This window comes from Kluyveromyces lactis, assembly GCF_000002515.2.
Source record: "Kluyveromyces lactis strain NRRL Y-1140 chromosome A complete sequence".
In the NCBI taxonomy this organism is placed as follows: Eukaryota; Fungi; Ascomycota; class Saccharomycetes; order Saccharomycetales; family Saccharomycetaceae; genus Kluyveromyces; species Kluyveromyces lactis.
This window is the reverse complement of record NC_006037.1, coordinates 510,094-528,896: the sequence shown is the minus strand read 5'-3', so window position 1 is coordinate 528,896 and position 18,803 is coordinate 510,094. Positions and strand designations below refer to the sequence as shown.

Below are 18,803 nucleotides of genomic sequence, written 5' to 3'. Positions count from 1 at the left end.
TCAAGATCTCATTCTGTAGTGTTAAAAGAATCAGAGGTCTCTTCTTTTTTATTTTATTTTGTTTTTGTTTATATGAAAACATAACAAATCAACAAACTTTACGGAAGTTAAGGAAATAATACCATCAAAGGCAATTCGTTTGAAGGTTGCCGCCCATTAGGAAAGCACGATCTAGGTACCTAAGAATGATACATCAGGAGCAGAATATTGTAGAGCCTGTACTGGACTTCATTCATGGGGTCTCCGTCCTCTATTTCAAGAATTGTGAGACATTAGAAGGCTTTAGAGATCAGAACACAGACCAAATTCAGAATTGGCTTAGCGAAAAGACAGATGCTGAGCCTTTGTTCCTTGTTCATGACTTAGATACATTGAGAGTGGGCCTTTTATTGCAGATAGATTCAGAAAATCTCAAGAAGAACAATGTCTTGATGGTGATGAAAAACCAGTCTGTAATAGATTCTGACGCGTCCATCGAATCTCAATTCAACATCATAATGCTACCTCAAGATTCTCAATTCGACACATTAAAGACACTTGTTGATGTCGGTTTGTATCAAATATTCGATAAAGTTGTAATAAACAGAAGTAGGGATTCCAAAACAGTACCAGACTCATTACTCAATACCAAGAGGAAAATCAAGGATTTATCCCTTTCTTTGCAAAACCTGGACAAAGAAATTCAGTTGCCCAACATTGAGGAATCAATTCATCCATTAGTGAAGCAGTTAGTCATAGACGGAGCAACAGCACATAATGTGGATGAACATCTGCCTCCAGATCAATTGAATGACTCGTCATTCCTTAATGCATTACAAAAAACCTCAAATTCATGGATCAAAGCAGTCCATTCTATATCCAGGCTTGAAAACAATTTAGCGGATGGAACAGCATTAGATGAGGTGAACTTTTGGAGGAATTACTGTACAGCTCTACGTGAACTAGAAAAAATGTTAAGTTGTAAGGAAGTTGAAATTACGATAAGCATTTTGGTATCGGCCAAACGATTCTATAGTAGCACATCATTTATCAATGATACTGGGTTGTCCAACATGATAGCTGAAACCCAAAGTTTTTCAACTTTTCTCGATGGACTTGCCATACAAAACATCTCATCTGCTACTTCAATGCCCGATTTAAATATTGCTATAGAAAAATTCGCATACGAGATTAGAAAGCTCAAAATCACTCAATACCCATTAGAAAAAGCCATCAAACTGATAGAGAAGGTATCAGATGATATCTGTATCAAAGCAGAGGAACTTTTACCAAACCTGTTACTTATGGATTATGAACAGTTTCTAAATATTAAAGAGAACGCTCTCATGGTTCTTGATAATTTTGAAGATAAATTGAAAGATTTCACGTTGATGATAAGAGAGCTAATGCGAAAGAAAGCTGCGAAATTCATATTTTTGAAGTTAAATTGCTCCACAGAGGGACTTAAGCAACGTATTTCAAATGTATCGACTTTCAGAGAACAACATCACATTTTCCTGGAAGCTCTTACAGCGGTCGATAACCGACCTCTCCGTGAAAGGACAGAAAGAATTTATGATAAGGTTAAGCCCGTTAATGTTTTAAAAGCTGATGTCGTTTCTTGGGTTCATTTACAAAAAAATTATTCTCAACAAATTTCATTAATCGAAGATGAACTAATTGCCATTCTACGGAAGGAATTAGAAAATTGTCACAGTAGTAAGGAAATGTTCAGCATATTTGAAAGATATGAATTGCTTACAAAGAGAATTAGGGTTTTGAATGCTGTCAGAGAATACCAACATCAGCTTTTGGACAATGTTAAGACTGATACTAACTTCATTAGAGATTCAATCAGCTCTTGGACCCCAACTAATGCTGCCGAAGAACAATTTGATATTCAATCAATTATCCATGACATAGTTTGGCGAAAGAAGCTTTTGAAAAAATTAAAACTGATTACATCCAAACTAACAGTCATCTTAGGATCAGATTGGGATAAAACTACGATCGGCTCCCAAATCTCGAAAGAGTGCACTTCTATCCAGTCTAGTCTAAGCACTGACAAAATTTACGAATCATGGATATGGAATGCGCAAAACACGGAATTTTCACTTGACCAAAGTGTATTTAAAGTCATATTATCGAAAACAGACTATGAATTGAAGGTGAATTTCAACTTTTCTTCAGGATCCCTTTTCAAAGCACTACGGAACCTGATATGGCAAGGATACGACATACCAAGCGATATAGTCAGAAAGTCTAGAATAACTAGAAACACATACCCTTATGCGGCTATCATTGCTGAAAAATTACAAACATTTTTTTTAGTTGTCGATGGTGTCAAGCAATTATCTTACACGACCCCACTCCTTCGAAACAGTGTCAATGATGTTTGGAAAAGTTTATCAACTCTAATAACAGAGTCTTGGGAAACTGTTCCAATAGATACAATTGTCGATGGAAGTAACATATCTGGTGATTTGGCCAGATTTGAAGAAGGTGTTGACCGTCTTCTGCGGGATTATGAGAATTTCTCCACTATGGAGTTTCAGGTCAAAGAATATTATCTTAATTTAGACAACTTTTCACTAGATGAAGCGTCCGGCAATATTACTGAACAATTACAATATATAGTGGACAAATTTCGCTTAGAGGTCACCGAGGATAATGTACTTTTTGTTTCAATGCTAAACCATAGATTAAGGATGACATTGATCCAAAAGTTCAAGGATTTTATTCAGTCTCTGATATTAGAACCTATTGAACAACGTATCACTTTTTCCAACGGAGTTTTCCAGTTTGAACCCTCATTTTGTGCTGTTAAGAGTTCATGGATCAACAGATTGAGTTTCATTGTAAACAAAATACAAAATCAGCCCAAATTGATAGTGTGTAGTTTTGGCACTGCTTTGAACACGGCAACCTTTACTGACATATTAAGCGATATACAACCAACAATCGTGGAATATATGGATTCTATAGACAGGTTTCATGCATCTTTAGGTAAGATTTTATCTAAATGGAAGACAACAGAATATTTGTGGACACTCACAGAAGAGCAATTTGTGGCAAATGTTTCCACTGATATCGAAATATGCTTGGCCTTTATGACTAATATTTATGAGCAAAGAAAAACTATGAATTATATCTCATTTAATACAGAGGCAGAATCATCCATAAACGTCAAGGTAAGTGAAGAGCAAGCCTTACTACAGTGTTGTGCAAAATTCGATCAATGGCACGCATTTGGACTAAGACACTTGATATTATTATACACTCAACTGTCTACTGATTTACACCACCGATTGACAATGGACCGTAAATTTTTTGAGGATCTGCCACTCAGTTTTTCGTCTTTGAAATCCATCACAGATATGATAATTCATCTTGATAATGTCGGTTCGAAGTCTGAAGTCACATATAAACAGTTTGCGATTTTGAAAAGTTCGCAGAGACTGTTCTTGCAAGTCCGTGCTAATCTTCCTGCTGATTTTATCTACTGCGAACAGCTCAAAACAGACCTCGATTCTTTGAAAGAAATATGTATGAAAAGAGAAAATTTAGTGACAGAGAATCGCGACATTATCGCAACCAAACTGGATAGTGAAATTGAAAGATTAAAATTAGTATCAGAGTCTCTCATTCAAGGTTGGAAGAACCGAAAGCCCGTAGGGTCTGAAACAGATCCTGCGGAAGCGCTTGCCGTTATTGCTTCCTTCGAGGATTCGGTAAATGCAACCAAAAATCAAATCCATGATCTTCTCAAGACAGCTAAAGTGCTATTGATCCCAACTACGGTAAATTTCCATCTCCAGGATATTCTGACGGAAATACAAAATTACAAAGCTATGTGGTTGTCGGTTGGAACACTATGGAATTCAATGCAAGATATTCTTAACCAGACGTGGAATTCCGTTGCTATAGGCGACGTAAAACAGCGCTTGCAGACTCTATATGATGATACAAACAATCTTCCATCCAACGTGTTACAGTACTCTGTATTTCAAAATCTCCTACAATCCATCAACTCTGTTCTTTCTGCCATGAAAACTCTACAAAATCTAAAAAGTGCCCCTCTAAAAGCGAAACACTGGTGCTGCATTTTCCAAAAGTTCGGGTCTTGGGAACCACCTGCAACGACACTTGATTCCCAGTCTTTTTCCCTTATTGACGTTCTCTCATTGAGTGTGTCGGTCAACGAAAACGAATTAAATAATATTGTGAATCAGGCCAAAGATGAAGAAGTGCTTGCTTCTACGTTGAAAGATATGAGAGATAAATGGAAGGAAGTTACAATCGACAGTTTTATCCATCAAAGTGGCCATAAGCTAATAAAAAACTGGTCTAGTCTTTTCACTACGGCAACAGATGATATTAATACGCTACTTTCTATGAAGAACTCTCAGTTTTACAAGATTTTTGACCAAGAGATCTACGAGTTAGAGACGAAGTTGACAGATTTTTCCGAAATCCTTATGACTGGCTTAGAAATCCAGAAGCAATGGTGCTACTTATACGGTGTACTTAATGAAGGCAGCTCTCTAAAGGCACTGCTTTCCGTAGAAGCTGCTCAATTTTCTGTGCTTACTTCAGATCTCAACATTCTTTTTAACACGCTTCAAACTGCTAAAATTGCGATGGATGTACTTTACCACTCCGATTATATTAACGCCTTGCGGTCACTATTAGAATCACTCACCCGAGTTAGAAAGTCTTTAAATGATTTTCTTGAATCACAACGAGAGCTTTTTCCAAGATTCTATTTCATTGGTAACGAAGATCTCTTACAATTAATAGGATTTAGTACAGACTTTGAGTTTTTATCCAATCAAATGAGAAAGATGTTTGGATCCGTTGGGAGATTGGAAATTGTAGACAATTCTATTACAGCAATTTACTCAATTGAGGGAGAACGATTAAGCCTTATTAATGACGTCAAAGTTACACCCCAAACACCAGCGTACCAGTGGTTGTCATCCCTAGAAAAGGAATTGAAGCATACCTTGTCTACTTTAGCTACTGCGTGCTATAGAAAGTACTCATTGAAAGATCTAGATTCTTTAATAGATGAGTATCCATTCCAGGTAATATGGTTATGTATGTTGGTAAATTGGACGGAACGTGCTCAAACAATGAGACCAGACGACCTGGGAAACCTAATTGACGACTTTACTGATGCTATCAAAAGACTATCTATCCGAAAAAGAGCTGCGGATGGAATGTGTAGACACACACTAATCGACTCTTTGCTTTCTGAAATGTTTGGATTGAAGGAAATGACCTTACTTTTGAAAACTGCTGAAAACAAAGAAGTCACTTGGAATGAAACCCAGAAGTTTTACATCGACACTAGCGCTGCTGCACTAGAAACAGTGAAAATAGTCCAGACAGGAATCGAGGTTCAGTATGGATTTGAATATGTGGGTGTACCGGAGACACTAGTTCAAACACCTACACTTCAAACCTTTTTTGCCACAATGCTACATGCCTTGTCTAATAATCTGGGAGGATCACCCTTTGGTCCCGCTGGTACAGGGAAAACAGAATCTGTTAAATATTTGGCGAAAAGACTTGGACGTTTTGTTTTAGTGTTTAACTGTGATGATACCTTCGATTATCGCTCCATGGCCAGAATATTGTTTGGTATAGCTCAGGTTGGCGCTTGGGGTTGCTTTGATGAATTTAATCGTTTAAAAGCAGATCTTTTGAGTGCCGTTTCCTCCCAAATTGAAGCTATTCAATCTTCTATGATAAGTGAAGACAGGAAATTATCGATACTCGAAAGAAATGGATTAATACATCGTAACACTGCAATCTTTATTACCATGAATTTAGGTTACGCAGGAAGATCACAATTACCTGGAAATTTAAAGAGAATGTTCAGAGAGTTTACAATGTCTGCTCCTCAGACGGTGATAATAATAGAGACACTACTCAATACCATGGGTTTTGAAGACGCAAAAGGCACTTCTTCTCAACTAGTGTCATTTTTTGCTGAGCTCGAATCAAAAACTTCATGTCAATCACATTATGACTTTGGTTTAAGGGCAATAAAGTCCGTGATTCGGAATTGCAACTTGCAGCTCATGCAGAATGAGGGAATACCGAACCATGCGATTCTTCTTAGAAGCATTTGGAATATTATAACTCCCAAGCTATTAGAGGAAGATGAAGCAATTTTTGAAACTGCTTGGAATAGATTTTTCCCAAAGAATTTCAGTTCGGTGAAAGGACATGACCTGGAAGAGATTGTTATTGAATTTTGTGAGAAGCAACATATCACCTTCAATGATTCGTTCTACAAAAAGTGTCAGCAACTTTACGAAGTCCAAAAATCTCAACAAGGTGTGATACTTGTCGGTGAAGCTGGATGTGGCAAAACGACAGTACTCAACGCCACGATGGAAATGGTGCAAAATACTACTAAAAAATCAAATGTAATTTACACCATTGATTCCAAAGCGCTAAAAAAGGAGCAATTGTATGGGAATCTTGATCCTGTCACGTTCGAGTGGCAAGATGGGTTGTTTACGACGATTCTCAGGGAAATAAACGAAGATTATCTTGATGAATATGAGAATGCAAATATCTGGATAATATTCGATAGTGATTTAGATCCGATTTATGCAGAGACCTTGAACAGTGCTCTTGACGATAACAAGGTATTTACCCTTCCGAACGGCGAACGTTTGGATATCCCTCACCACCTCCATATTGTATTTGAAGTTGAGGATTTAACATTCGCAACTCCTGCAACAATCAGCAGATGCGGTATGCTATGGTTTAATAAGAACATAATTTCTCCTCATAACTTGTTTTGCTCCACTTATAATAGACTGTTCAATTCCACCCCAAACTATGGGCCGTCAGCGACGAAACTAAAAGACAGTATGCTCGAAATCTCGGATTCAATTTTCTGTCCGGAAGATTTTGAATTAATACTCCGGAAGAGCGCTGACCTAAATCACATATTAGATTTTGATATCAACAGAATTGCGAAAGTATATTCTAATTTGATATGCAATCCTTATGTCTCATATTTTAATGATCTTTCCAAAATGACCTCTTCAATTTTCAAGCTCTTCATCTTAAGACACAGCGCTTTGAGTATTGTATGGGCTTTTGCAGGAGACTGTCCTGTAGATGATAAAATCGTGTTCTCTTCCTTCATCCAATCACACTTACAGTCCCATGGACTACCGCCGGTTAATGGTTTGATATTAGACTACGAGGTTTCACCGGTGTCAGCTGAACTCCTACCGCATAAAAGAAACCTCCAAAACACAGAATTAGAGGCTCACCAAGTTTTGTTACCTGACCTTATCATACCTACCGTGGACACTTATAGACACGAGGCTATACTTTTCACACTACTTAAACAGCATCAGCCGTTAATCTTATGCGGCCCTCCAGGTTCAGGAAAAACTATGACTCTTCAAAGTGCATTAAAGCAATCGGAGGACCATATGCTAGTAGGAATGAACTTCTCTAAAGATACTACTGTGGAATCTTTTTTGAAAACTATAGAACAGCATACTACATACAAGTCGACAGCAGAAGGACTAATAATGCAGCCCGTATCATTTGGAAAACAGTTAGTATTCTTCTGCGATGAAATTAATCTTCCGAAACCAGACAAGTATGGTTCTCAGCCAATCATCTTGTTTTTGCGTCAGCTGCTAGAAAAGAATGGATTTTGGAGTCCGAAAGATAACAAATGGGTTTCTTTAAAGAACATCCAAATAGTTGCTGCCTGTAATCCATCTAGTGATCCGGGAAGAAGCAAAATGACCAAAAGATTTACTCGCCATGCTGCCATAATCATGGTTGACTACCCCTCAAAGGAATCTTTACTTCATATCTATCAAACTTTTTTCAGATCCGTCCTTAAAGCTAGTTCTATCAAAAAGGACTATGCCGATAACCTTGCCAGAGTGTCTGTTGAGATCTATTTTGAATGTAAAAAACAATTCACTGTACAACAGCAATATCATTACATTTTCTCTCCCAGAGAACTTACTAGATGGGTGAGAGGTGTCTATCATGCCATCAGCAGCTCTGAAATGGTCGACTTACCTCAATTAATAAAAATATGGGCCTATGAGTCTAGACGGATATTTTCAGACAGATTAGTGTCCGAAGAAGAACGACATCTGTTTGATAAATTCTTAGTTGATGCCGTTTCATCGGAATTCCCGTTACAAAATATAACAGATATTATTCAACCATCATTCGTTTTCTGCAACTGGTTGAACATGAAATATGAGCAATCAGATTTGAACAAAATTCGAAGTTTTGTTTCTGAGAGATTAAAGACTTTTTGTGAAGAAGTTTTGAGCTATGATATAATTCTTCATAATGAGATGCTTTATGCGATGTTAAATGTAGACAGAATTTTGAAACAAGTTCAAGGTCACGGTATATTAGTTGCACCCAGCGGCAGCGGGAAAACAACCATTACAAGGTTTGTTGCTTGGTTAAACGGAATTGATGTCAGAATTCCCCTTGTGCACCGAAATTACAATCTATTGGAATTTGATGCCTTTTTGAGGCATGTTCTAGTGGAAAGTGGAGTTGAGAATAAAAAAGTTTGCATGATTCTCGATGAATCCAACATGGTGGAAGCTTCTTTCGTAGAGCGGCTCAACACTTTATTAGCAAATTCTGACATACCTGGTCTTTTCCAAGCTGAAGATTACGATAGCCTTATTGCAAAAATAAGAGGTAGCCCATTCTTGCCACGAACTGTATTAGATACCGAACAAAGCATGTATGATTGGTTCACCGAACAAATTTCCAAAAATTTGCATGTTGTCATAAAGATCAGTGATCCGAAGAAGTCAAATTCAGCAAACATTATGACATCACCTGCGTTGTTCAATCGTTGCGTTTTGACATGGATGGGGACATGGAAGAATGGTACACTTATACAGGTTGCGAAGCACTTTATTGATAAAATTCCGCTAGATCAAACGATGGAAGCTTCTGATACTGTGGGACAAATATCATCAGACAGCCTTCGCTCAAAAGTTACTGAAATATTCTACTCTGTTTTCAAGGACTATTACTCTTCGTATGATGTCCCATATCCATCTCCTGCCCTTTTTCTAGATTCTTTAAAGGTTCTACGAATAGAATACACAAAAAAACTAACTGAATCTGATAATAATCAAAGGTTTATTAGGAATGGACTTATCAAACTAAAAGAAAGTGTTATAATGGTTAAGAAGTTAAATAAAGAGATGGAAAGTAAAAAAAATATCCTTCAAGAAAAGAAGATTGAAGCGAGAAAAACATTGGACCAGATGTTACATGATCAAAATGAATCTGAAAGAAAGCAAGAAGCATCAATCGAGATTCAAAAGATTCTCAACCTTCAAGAACAAGAAATTTCCAAAAGAAGGGACGTGGTAATGAATGACCTAGCAAAAGCTGAGCCCGCCATTTTAGAAGCTCAAAGAGGAGTGAAAAACATTAAAAAACAACAACTAACTGAATTGAGAACTATGATTAATCCTCCTGAAGCTGTTAAAATCACTTTAGAAGCAGTGTGCGTTCTTCTAGGTTTCCAAATTGGTACATGGAAGGACATACAACAAACCATTCGAAAAGATGACTTTATTGCTAGAATTGTGACATTTGAAACGGAAACAATGCTTTCACAAGAACTGAAGCATTATATTCAGACGCACTATTTGAACAGATCAAATTTCAAGTATGAAAATGTACTCAGAGCTAGTCAGGCCTGTGGTCCTTTGTATTTGTGGATCGAAGCTCAGATCTTGTTCTCTGATGCTCTCACAAGAGTAGGCCCATTGCAAAGGGATTTACAGATTCTTGAAGATGAGATTCTAAGAACTAGAGCGAAAGTTTTAGCCGCAGATGAAATGATTAATGAATTGCAAGAGCAAATAGAAAAGTCAAAGGAGTTGTACAGTAAAATTATCCGGGACATTGAAGTTTTAAAGTCCGAAATGTCTTTAGTTGAGAGTAAAGTGTCCAAGTCAACCACCCTTCTCGAGAGCTTGAACTCTGAAAAGGAAAGATGGACTTTTGAGACCAGACAATTTACAGAAGTGAAAAAAAATCTTCTAGGAGACACCATACTATCTTCCCTATATTCTGCTTATTGCTTTACTCATGACTTCAAAACGAGAGCAGAATTAGTGGGAAAATGGAAAATGATTTTGGCTACATCAGATATTGCTTACGACCAATCCTTCAATAATCTTGCTAAGAGGGTGAGCCTTGAAAATAAGTCATTCTGGATCGAAAATGGCCTCTCTGAAGACGAATTTGCGATAGAAACTTTTTCAGCCGTTGTTTCGCCTACCATAGAGAAATATCCATTGATACTAGATCCGGAGGGGAATATACTAGATGTTTTGTATGCAGTTTACGGCTCGAAACTCGTGATGACAAGTTTCTTGGATCAAAATTTCAGCAAGAGTTTGGAAAATACCTTGAGATTCGGAGGAGTTTTGTTGATTCAAGATGGTGAATTCTTTGATCCCTTTGTTACTAAAGTTTTGAAACAGGAATTTCAGAACGTTGGGGGCAGGCGAAGCATCGAACTTGGTGACTCTATCAGAGATTTAGATGTTTCCAATGACTTTAGAATGATTATATACTCTCGTGACAAAAGTTGGCGCGTCCCCAATTACGTCTTAACTAAAACAAAAGCGTTCAACTTTACTATAACAAAAGGCAACCTTGAATCTCAGACCCTACAAGATATCCTGACAAATGAGCTACCTACAATCCAGAATGAAAGAAAGCTACTTCTTGAGAAGGACTCAACCTGTCAGCTTAGATTGAGGGAACTAGGAAACAGACTATTGGGGCTTCTAAATTCTTCTGAAAGTAATATTCTCGAAAATGAAGAATTGCTAAAAACGCTGGAGAACCTAAAAGTAGAAGCTGGGACAATGTCTACCGAGATATCGAAGATACAGTCACTTGTACTTGAACAGGAATCAGCAATAACAGAATTTTCTCCTATCTCTACCATAGCTGTCCAGATATTCGAGCTTTTAGAATGGGTGCGTATCAAAAAGCATTGGTTTTATGATGTTGAAGTGAATGAGTTTTTGACAGTATTTCGGTACGTACTTGAAAATTCAGACGAACTTGTTAACAGCAAGCCCAATAAACCGAATAAAATTTTGTCTGTACTAATCCGCTTAATGTTTTGTGCTTTTGGCCCAATGTTTTTAGAGAATGATAGGCTCTCTTTTGCCGCACGTTTAATGGAACTCCAGATGTATTCAATGGAAAGTACACGAACAGTCGAAGAGTGGAAAATGATCAGATCGAATATAGACCTTCTCAGGACGCAACCGCAACTATCCGAACGATTTACTGAGTTTAAGGAGGGTTTACTTGTCGGAGATGCGAAAGATGGATTATCACAAATGATCTTGACAATCATGAAAGAACAACCCTGGGAAATAAGTGACTTCCTCTCGAAGAATACTCGCTCCAATATTCTATTAGTCGGGGCGGATAAAGGTGTTGATGGGTCATTTATGATAAAGAAGCTTGCGGAACAACTCCAAAAAAAAATAACAACAATTGCCATGGGATCTTCAGAATCCTGTAAAATAGCTGAAGAAACGTTGAACGACTGTGTTGAAGTTGGTGGTTGGGTCTTACTACAGAACATCCAAATGTCCTTGACGTGGTGTAATGAAATATTGCCAAAGTACTTAAAGCAGATTATTTCCAATAGCAACGAAAACTTCAAATTGTTTATGACTTGTAGCTTACAAGATAGCATACATCCAAGTTCTCAACTTTTACAGTATAGTACGAAGATAGCTTACGAAGGCGAATCTGGAGTATTATACAAAGTCAAAAAATTCTGGGAGCTAATTATTCAAAAGAAACCCGTCGAAGGAACGGGCTTATACTTAAAACACTTGGTCTGCTGGATACACTCGTTGCTTTTGGAGCGCGTGAAAATCACTACCAAAGACGTCGAATACCATGATTTAGATCTGGAGCTAGCCATTAATGCGGTGGAAAACTGTGTCGACAATGAGGCAATTGATTGGCCAAAACTAAGATTTATTGTTGGAAAGCTCATATACTGCAATAGGTTGGACAAGAGGGATGAATTGTATCAATGGATTATGAACTTAACTGCTTCGATCATGCACGAGGGTAGTTTCAAGGCTAACAGTAATATAATTGGTGATGTAGGGTCCCCCTCTTCCAAACACTCAATGCATGGAATTACGGAATGGCTAAATAATTTGCCATGGACAATCGAACACAAAGATATCTGGCTATCAGTTCCTAAGGGAAATTTGGAGAGAATATCGTTCATGCAGGCAGTATCTTGCATGTCCGATTTAGTCGCTATGGATGCCGGGTCAGATCAACTGGATGTAAAATGATGTAAGAATGACCAAGCTCCTTCTATAATATATCTATTTATTTAGAACACTTAAAGCGTATCATGTTATTAGAGAGCACTTGAGTTCTGAAAGATAGTCATATCAAAACTATGATTCTCAATAAAGTTATCCATTCACTTCATTGCATGTCAATTTGTTTTTTCCCCTGCTTTAGGTATGATGACTTACTGCGAGAATCACTGAAAAAAACCTTTAAAATCAAAAACAGCCTTTAGAAACATTTAAAACTTGCTCACGAGACTGGAATGGAAGAACAGCAGAGAAATCGCCTACATGTGCCAAGAAAAAAACACAATGACTACAATGGACACCAGCAGTAAGGGCACGCTTATCAGCGACAAGACAGCTAAGGTACAGACTCGGCAAAGAGTTTTTTCCTTTTCACATTTGAACGTATTTGATGGTAAACATCCATACTCTGACCCAGGGAATCATGATCCAGATCATTTCAAGCCGCATATGTCAAAGTTTCGATTTGAATGCAGACAATCCTTGTTGAAAGTGATCGAATTGACTCATACAGAAGCTATTATCTTATGGATTCAAGCTCATTTGAGAAGCAAGCCTATGGACGTATTTTTTGCATTTACAGCAATTATGGGATCTCATACATTTTACGTGGTGATGTTACCAATACCACGTTGGACAGGATTCAGCGTTGTGACAAGAGATTTAGTGTATATTTTGGGTTACTCAATTTATCTTAGTGGACATTTCAAGGATTACTGGTGTTTACCTAGGCCTAAGTCCCCACCTGTTCATCGTATCACATTGAGTGACTATACCACGAAAGAATATGGTGCACCAAGCTCACATACTGCAAATGCTACTGGTGTTAGTCTGTTGACTGTATGGTATATTTCACAACTGAGCGTTTCCCACGAGTATTTGAGAATTATCTTTATATTATGACTGCATTATACTTCTTTATCTTGACTTTAGGCAGAATCTATTGTGGGATGCATGGTATATTGGATATCACCAGTGGTATAACGATCGGGATATTCTGCTGTGCGATCAGAGTATTCACCAATAGCTACCTGGATTTTGATAAGTTCACCATACAAAGTGGTGTTTGGTATCCTATATTAAGCATCATCACTGGGGCAGCACTGTTGAAATTCCATGCTAGACCCATTGACGAATGTCCATGCATAGAGGATAGTGTTGCATTTATTGGTGTGATAATGGGAATAGAATGTAGCGACTGGCTAAGTCCAAGAGTTTATGACAGTGAGTTATACGTGATGCCTTTCAGTTATTCCAGAATTGGGATCACCGGTACCGTTTTAAGAATTATAGTTGGTATTCTAGCAGTGTTGACATGGAAAACGTTGAGTAAAAAGGTGATATACTGGTTTTTGTCAAAGACGATAGGAGATGATCGTCCATTCACGAAGGAGGAGCTAAAGCAACATCAGGAAAGTGCAGAAGTGAGACTATTTACGCCATTGGCCAATATTGATGTTATTGGAAGATCCATAATCTATGCAGGAATTCCAGCCACCGTGATATTGATATGTCCTCTACTGTACAAGCTACTGGATATCTACGAATAAGTTAAAACAATATTAACAAGTTTTGTGTATCAAAGGAGTGATTTATAGTATATGTTTATAAAGAGCTCTTTACTATATCTAGGATATCATTATAAAAGGCGAATTAATGAAGGGGCTGATAGATGGAGACGAAATTGAAACGATGCACACCTGCATGCAACTGAGTTGGAAAACCTCCGCCTAAATCTGAAAAAGTAAACCAGTGACTTACCCATAAGTCATAATTATTTGATCTGAAATCCAGTTCAGATCAACCGAGTGTATATACAGCTAGTAGATAAAATGGTACGAGGTCTGGATCAGACGACTGACATCTATAACTGAGGAGCCCCATTTGGATAAGCCAATTGTCTCTTAATGGCTAACTTTGCGCTCAAAGGACCGTATTTGGTTGCTACTTCTCTGTATTCTTTGAACGATTTAAACGAGTTACCAGCGTTAAACAAAGCCGTATTGGCCTTGGTTGTGGCTACTTTGCTTGGAATAGACACAGAAGCGATGGTAGCTACAGAAGGAATTGCTTTGGTAACTGTACGTGAAACTTTGGCTGAGTAATTAGCGAACATTGTTATTAATATGAGAGATGATTGTCAGATGGATATCTTGGTTGTCATAATAACAGCTGAAACCTTAACACATATATATATCATCAAAAAGAAGGAATAATAGGTTGATGAGAACAATACATGATTCTGTCTTCCTTATATATCATGATTTCATGTGAGCCATCGCTTCACCCACACCCAGTCTTCATGACAAAATGCTACACGTCTCTTACGATTATTCTTGACACATTCATCCTTATACAAGACAACGTGAGAGATGAATTATGAACTGTTGATCGATGTCATTGCACCCTAGCTAGTACTGCCATATAGCAAAGTTCCGACAATGCGTGACCGATCCTGTTCATAAAGGGAAATAGTCAAGCTATCCTTTAGATAGACAGGTGCCCTGTGGTATCTCAAGCAATCTTCAAATGTCTTTTCGAGTAAAACATCAGTTTTTCCGTCCCCCTACATTCTTTTCTAGGCTCCAAAATAGTAAACAGCTTTGATGCGATGAGATGCAATGAGATGAACGCACTTTTGAGATAAATTATATCAGCCGTTTCTTCTCTGACCAATGATATCACATTACTGGCTAATCGAGCGTGAACTGTTTAGCGCCCCCATCCCGATTTCTTCCGACGAAAAATTAGGAAAAATTACGCCACAAAGTGGTAAACTGTTGGTGAAAGTGGGGGGTGTGGAGGGGCAACTTCTCATTTTGGAGTTTTTTGGGTGCCCAAAAGAGCGGAAGTTCTTCTCGAACAACGGTTTCTGGAAGGATGGTCACGCAAACTGAAACTGCGAGATTCGAAAAATCAATAAAATAGTTGCATCACGTGATACGAAAATCCTGAAAGACTTTTCGGTAATATACGGTGGGTAGTTTACCTTATGGGTTGTCCTTCATCGATATAATTAATAAAGTTAGTTACGTAAAATATTATTGTACATATGAAACGAGAATCGGTATACATGGCATATGATGAACTTCTAATGTTCAGAACTTTTCATGACAGGTAAGAGGGTTAGTCTTTTAAACATACAAGGCTGAGTCTTCTTTTGCAGCAGAGGTAGAAACTGTGACAGATGACAATGGAGTGTCTGCCACACTTGGTAAAGAGGATTCTTCTTGTTGTTCCTTTTGGATCTTTCTTCTTAGCATACTTCTGCCGGAAAGAATATCTCCGATCTCGTTGTATTCTTCCCAGTGAATTTCTTGTCCCTTTCTGAGTTCGATATTGGTTTCGTTTTCCCAGATATGAGCGATTGGCTTGAAAGAAATCTTGGAACCATTGACACAAATCACAGCGGCAGATAGATCTTCGTCAAGGACAGTGTATTGCTTCACACCGTTCACGTAATTGAATCGTAGGATCTTGAAATCCTCATTGTCTGCAGCGGTGTTCTTCTTATTCCATTGTTCGATGAACTTGACACACTTCACAGCGAATCTGGATGCAATGACACGATCCTTGGAGGATGGTACACCACCTTGTTGAACATGACCTGGAATAGCGGTTCTGACACCAAATCTGTCATTTGATTGTTCAGTGATGATATCTGCAAGCAATTCCGTGGTATAGACATCAGAGGCCATTTCGTTTCTGATTACAAGCTTACCGTTTCTGGTTTCACCTTGCTCATGTTTGAAACTTTCCTTCAATAATGCCAAGTCTTCTTGAATAGTCTTTAAGTTAATAGCATTTTCTGGAGTGTAAACAGAGACAGCACCGGTAACTAGCCCAGTGAAAGATGCAACGTAACCGGAGTGTCCACCTTGAACCTCAACAACGAACACTCTACGTCTGGTAGATGATGCAGATTGTTTGATAGCATCGGTGTACTTCACTAACGCATTCAAACAGGTATCGGAACCCAAAGAGTATTCTGTACCAGGCACGTTGTTGGACACGGTGGCTGGGATCAAACACATTGGAATGTTGAAGATTGGATATTGGTCACGACCATCTCTTAATTGCTTCAAAGACTTGAAACCTTCAAATCCACCAAGGATGATGACACCATCAAACTTGTTCTTTTGGAAATGGTATGCGATAGTACCCATATCTTCTGCTGCGACGGATCTATTGGTACCAATTTCTGACCCACCGAGGTTATGCCAGTCTTCAACATCGATCCAGGAAAGTTCTTTCACTTGACCTGTTTGTATTAGACCACTGAAACCATTTGTAATAGCATATGGTCTATGACCATGAGCTAGACAGTATAATGTTGCTGCTCTAGTGGCTGCGTTCAAAGCAGCAGAAGGTGCACCAACGTGAACAATGGCGATGTTCAATCTGTCTGCTTCAGGCAATAGCTGAGATCCATCATCATTAACGGTGGTGGACATGAAGTTGGAATACAATTCAATGAACTCTGTGTCACGTAAAGAAATGGCTTTATCGAAATCTTTAGCTTCGATGGCTGCAGCAACTTGTTTTGTGAGTTTCACAGATTCAACCAAGGGCATTCTGATAACCTTATTTTCGAGAATACCAATCAATGGAGATGGAGTCTCTGGAGTCATGTTCAGGATGGCCTTGACAGCATCAACACCTTGCAAAGTAGCTAACCATCTATCATGTGCCACAGCTGTACCACCTCTTTGAACGTGTCCCAATGTAGTGATTTTGGTGTCTAAACCAAGTTCTACCAAGACATCCTTAACTTGTTCGGCGGTAATTGGGTTTAATTGATCATCCAATGCACCTTCTGCAACGATAACTGTGTTATTTCTACGACCCTTTTCTCTATGCCTTTGACAAACACGTTTCAACTCATCTTGCCATTTGCCGTGAGGAGCTGCTCTCTCTGGAATGAAAATGTAATCAGCCGCGGTAGCGATACCAGACATTAGACCTAACCAACCACAATGCCTACCCATCACTTCCACAACAAATGCTCTTGAATGTGACTTAGCAGTAGCGTCGATGTAATCAACCATCTCACAGATTCTTTCCAAAGCAGAGTAAGCACCAATGGTAGAATCAGTACCAGACATATCGTTATCGATGGAGCCGACCATACCAACAATGGTTAAGTTTTGGTATAGAGCAACTTCGTCCTCAGTAAACTTACCGTCCTTCACTAGTTCTTCAACTAGAGATGGCCATTCGGATCTGAACAAGTCTGCACCAGTTAGTGAACCGTCACCACCAATTACAACCAAAGCGTCGATACCTTGATCTATCAAATTAGAACAAGCTTGCTTACGGCCCCATCTTTCTCTGAACTCCTTGGAACGAGCGGTACCAATTAATGTACCACCTTCACTGAGCCATCCACGGACGTCCTTCCATTCCATTTTTCTCAAATAGTCTCCACCTTTCACCAAACCTTCATAACCTTCGTAAACTGCATAAACGTCACATCCATAATAGATACTGGATCTAACCACTGCACGGACAGCGGCATTCATACCTTGAGAATCACCACCAGATGTCATCACGGCAATTTTCTTTTTCTTGGAATCCTTATCCACTAATTCTACAGTGATCTTTTGTTCTACTGAAGAATCCTTAGGTGCGATGAACTCTGAAGCGTTTAATTCCTTACCATCATGGGAATCAGTGACAAGAACCACGTTACCCAAAGGATCCACTAATTTGACGTTATGATCATCAACTCTTTCACCAATCTTGGATACTTCATCCAAACTGACGGTGTAATACACAACTGTATCGGCAGTTTGATTTAGGGGTTCAGTGTCCACTAACCTCAACTTGATCATAACACCATCAGTTTGTAGCTGATTAGAAGCCTCCTGTTGTGGAACTCTGAAACCTTGTGAATCAAGTTCAGACAACTTGAACGATTCCAACCAACATTCCTTAACAGAGTTCTTGGAAGTACCAACGATCAAATTCGAATCGTCATGGTTCTTAAAATTATCGTACAGTTTTACCGTTTGGAAACCCAAAGAATGGTAGAATCTCGTAGCTTCCTTATACAGCTTTTCATCACCGGTACTCAATGAACGGAAAGCAACGCCGTAGACCGAGTTATTCATGTTTACTTTTTATTTTGTTCTTTTCTCTTCGTTAAAACACAGGCTTTTTAATTAAGACCCTAACAAATTGTCGATTGTCCCAATGAAAAAAAAAGCTCACTTGATCAGATCACTAATACAAGTGTGTGTATATATATGTAGCTTTAATTATCAGTTTGACGTTTCTGAGAACAAGAGATCAAAACATTTCTTAAAACCAATGCAAGAAAAGATTACTTACCTAGAAAATAATTCAATTGTATTTATGTATTCCTTCACATTTGAATATAATCTTTTG

General features: G+C 38.4%; 3 protein-coding genes across 3 annotated transcripts; 1 reads left to right on the top strand and 2 right to left on the bottom strand.

The window, feature by feature from the left end:
* Positions 1–185: 185 nt before the first annotated feature.
* On the top strand, positions 186–12,383 carry DYN1 (dynein heavy chain; the record flags this gene model as incomplete). The annotated part of the gene is made up of 1 exon (XM_451249.1): positions 186–12,383. The coding sequence occupies one exon, from the start codon at positions 186–188 to the stop codon at positions 12,381–12,383; it is 12,198 nt and encodes a 4,065-aa protein (XP_451249.1).
* A 1,894-nt stretch (positions 12,384–14,277) lies between these two features.
* Positions 14,278–14,529, bottom strand: DPI8 (Dpi8p; the record flags this gene model as incomplete). Its single annotated transcript, XM_451246.1, has 1 exon — positions 14,278–14,529. The coding sequence occupies one exon, from the start codon at positions 14,527–14,529 to the stop codon at positions 14,278–14,280; it is 252 nt and encodes an 83-aa protein (XP_451246.1).
* Positions 14,530–15,547: 1,018 nt separating this feature from the next.
* On the bottom strand, positions 15,548–18,526 carry PFK1 (6-phosphofructokinase subunit alpha; the record flags this gene model as incomplete). The annotated part of the gene is made up of 1 exon (XM_451245.1): positions 15,548–18,526. The coding sequence occupies one exon, from the start codon at positions 18,524–18,526 to the stop codon at positions 15,548–15,550; it is 2,979 nt and encodes a 992-aa protein (XP_451245.1).
* Between the last annotated feature and the right edge of the window lie 277 nt (positions 18,527–18,803).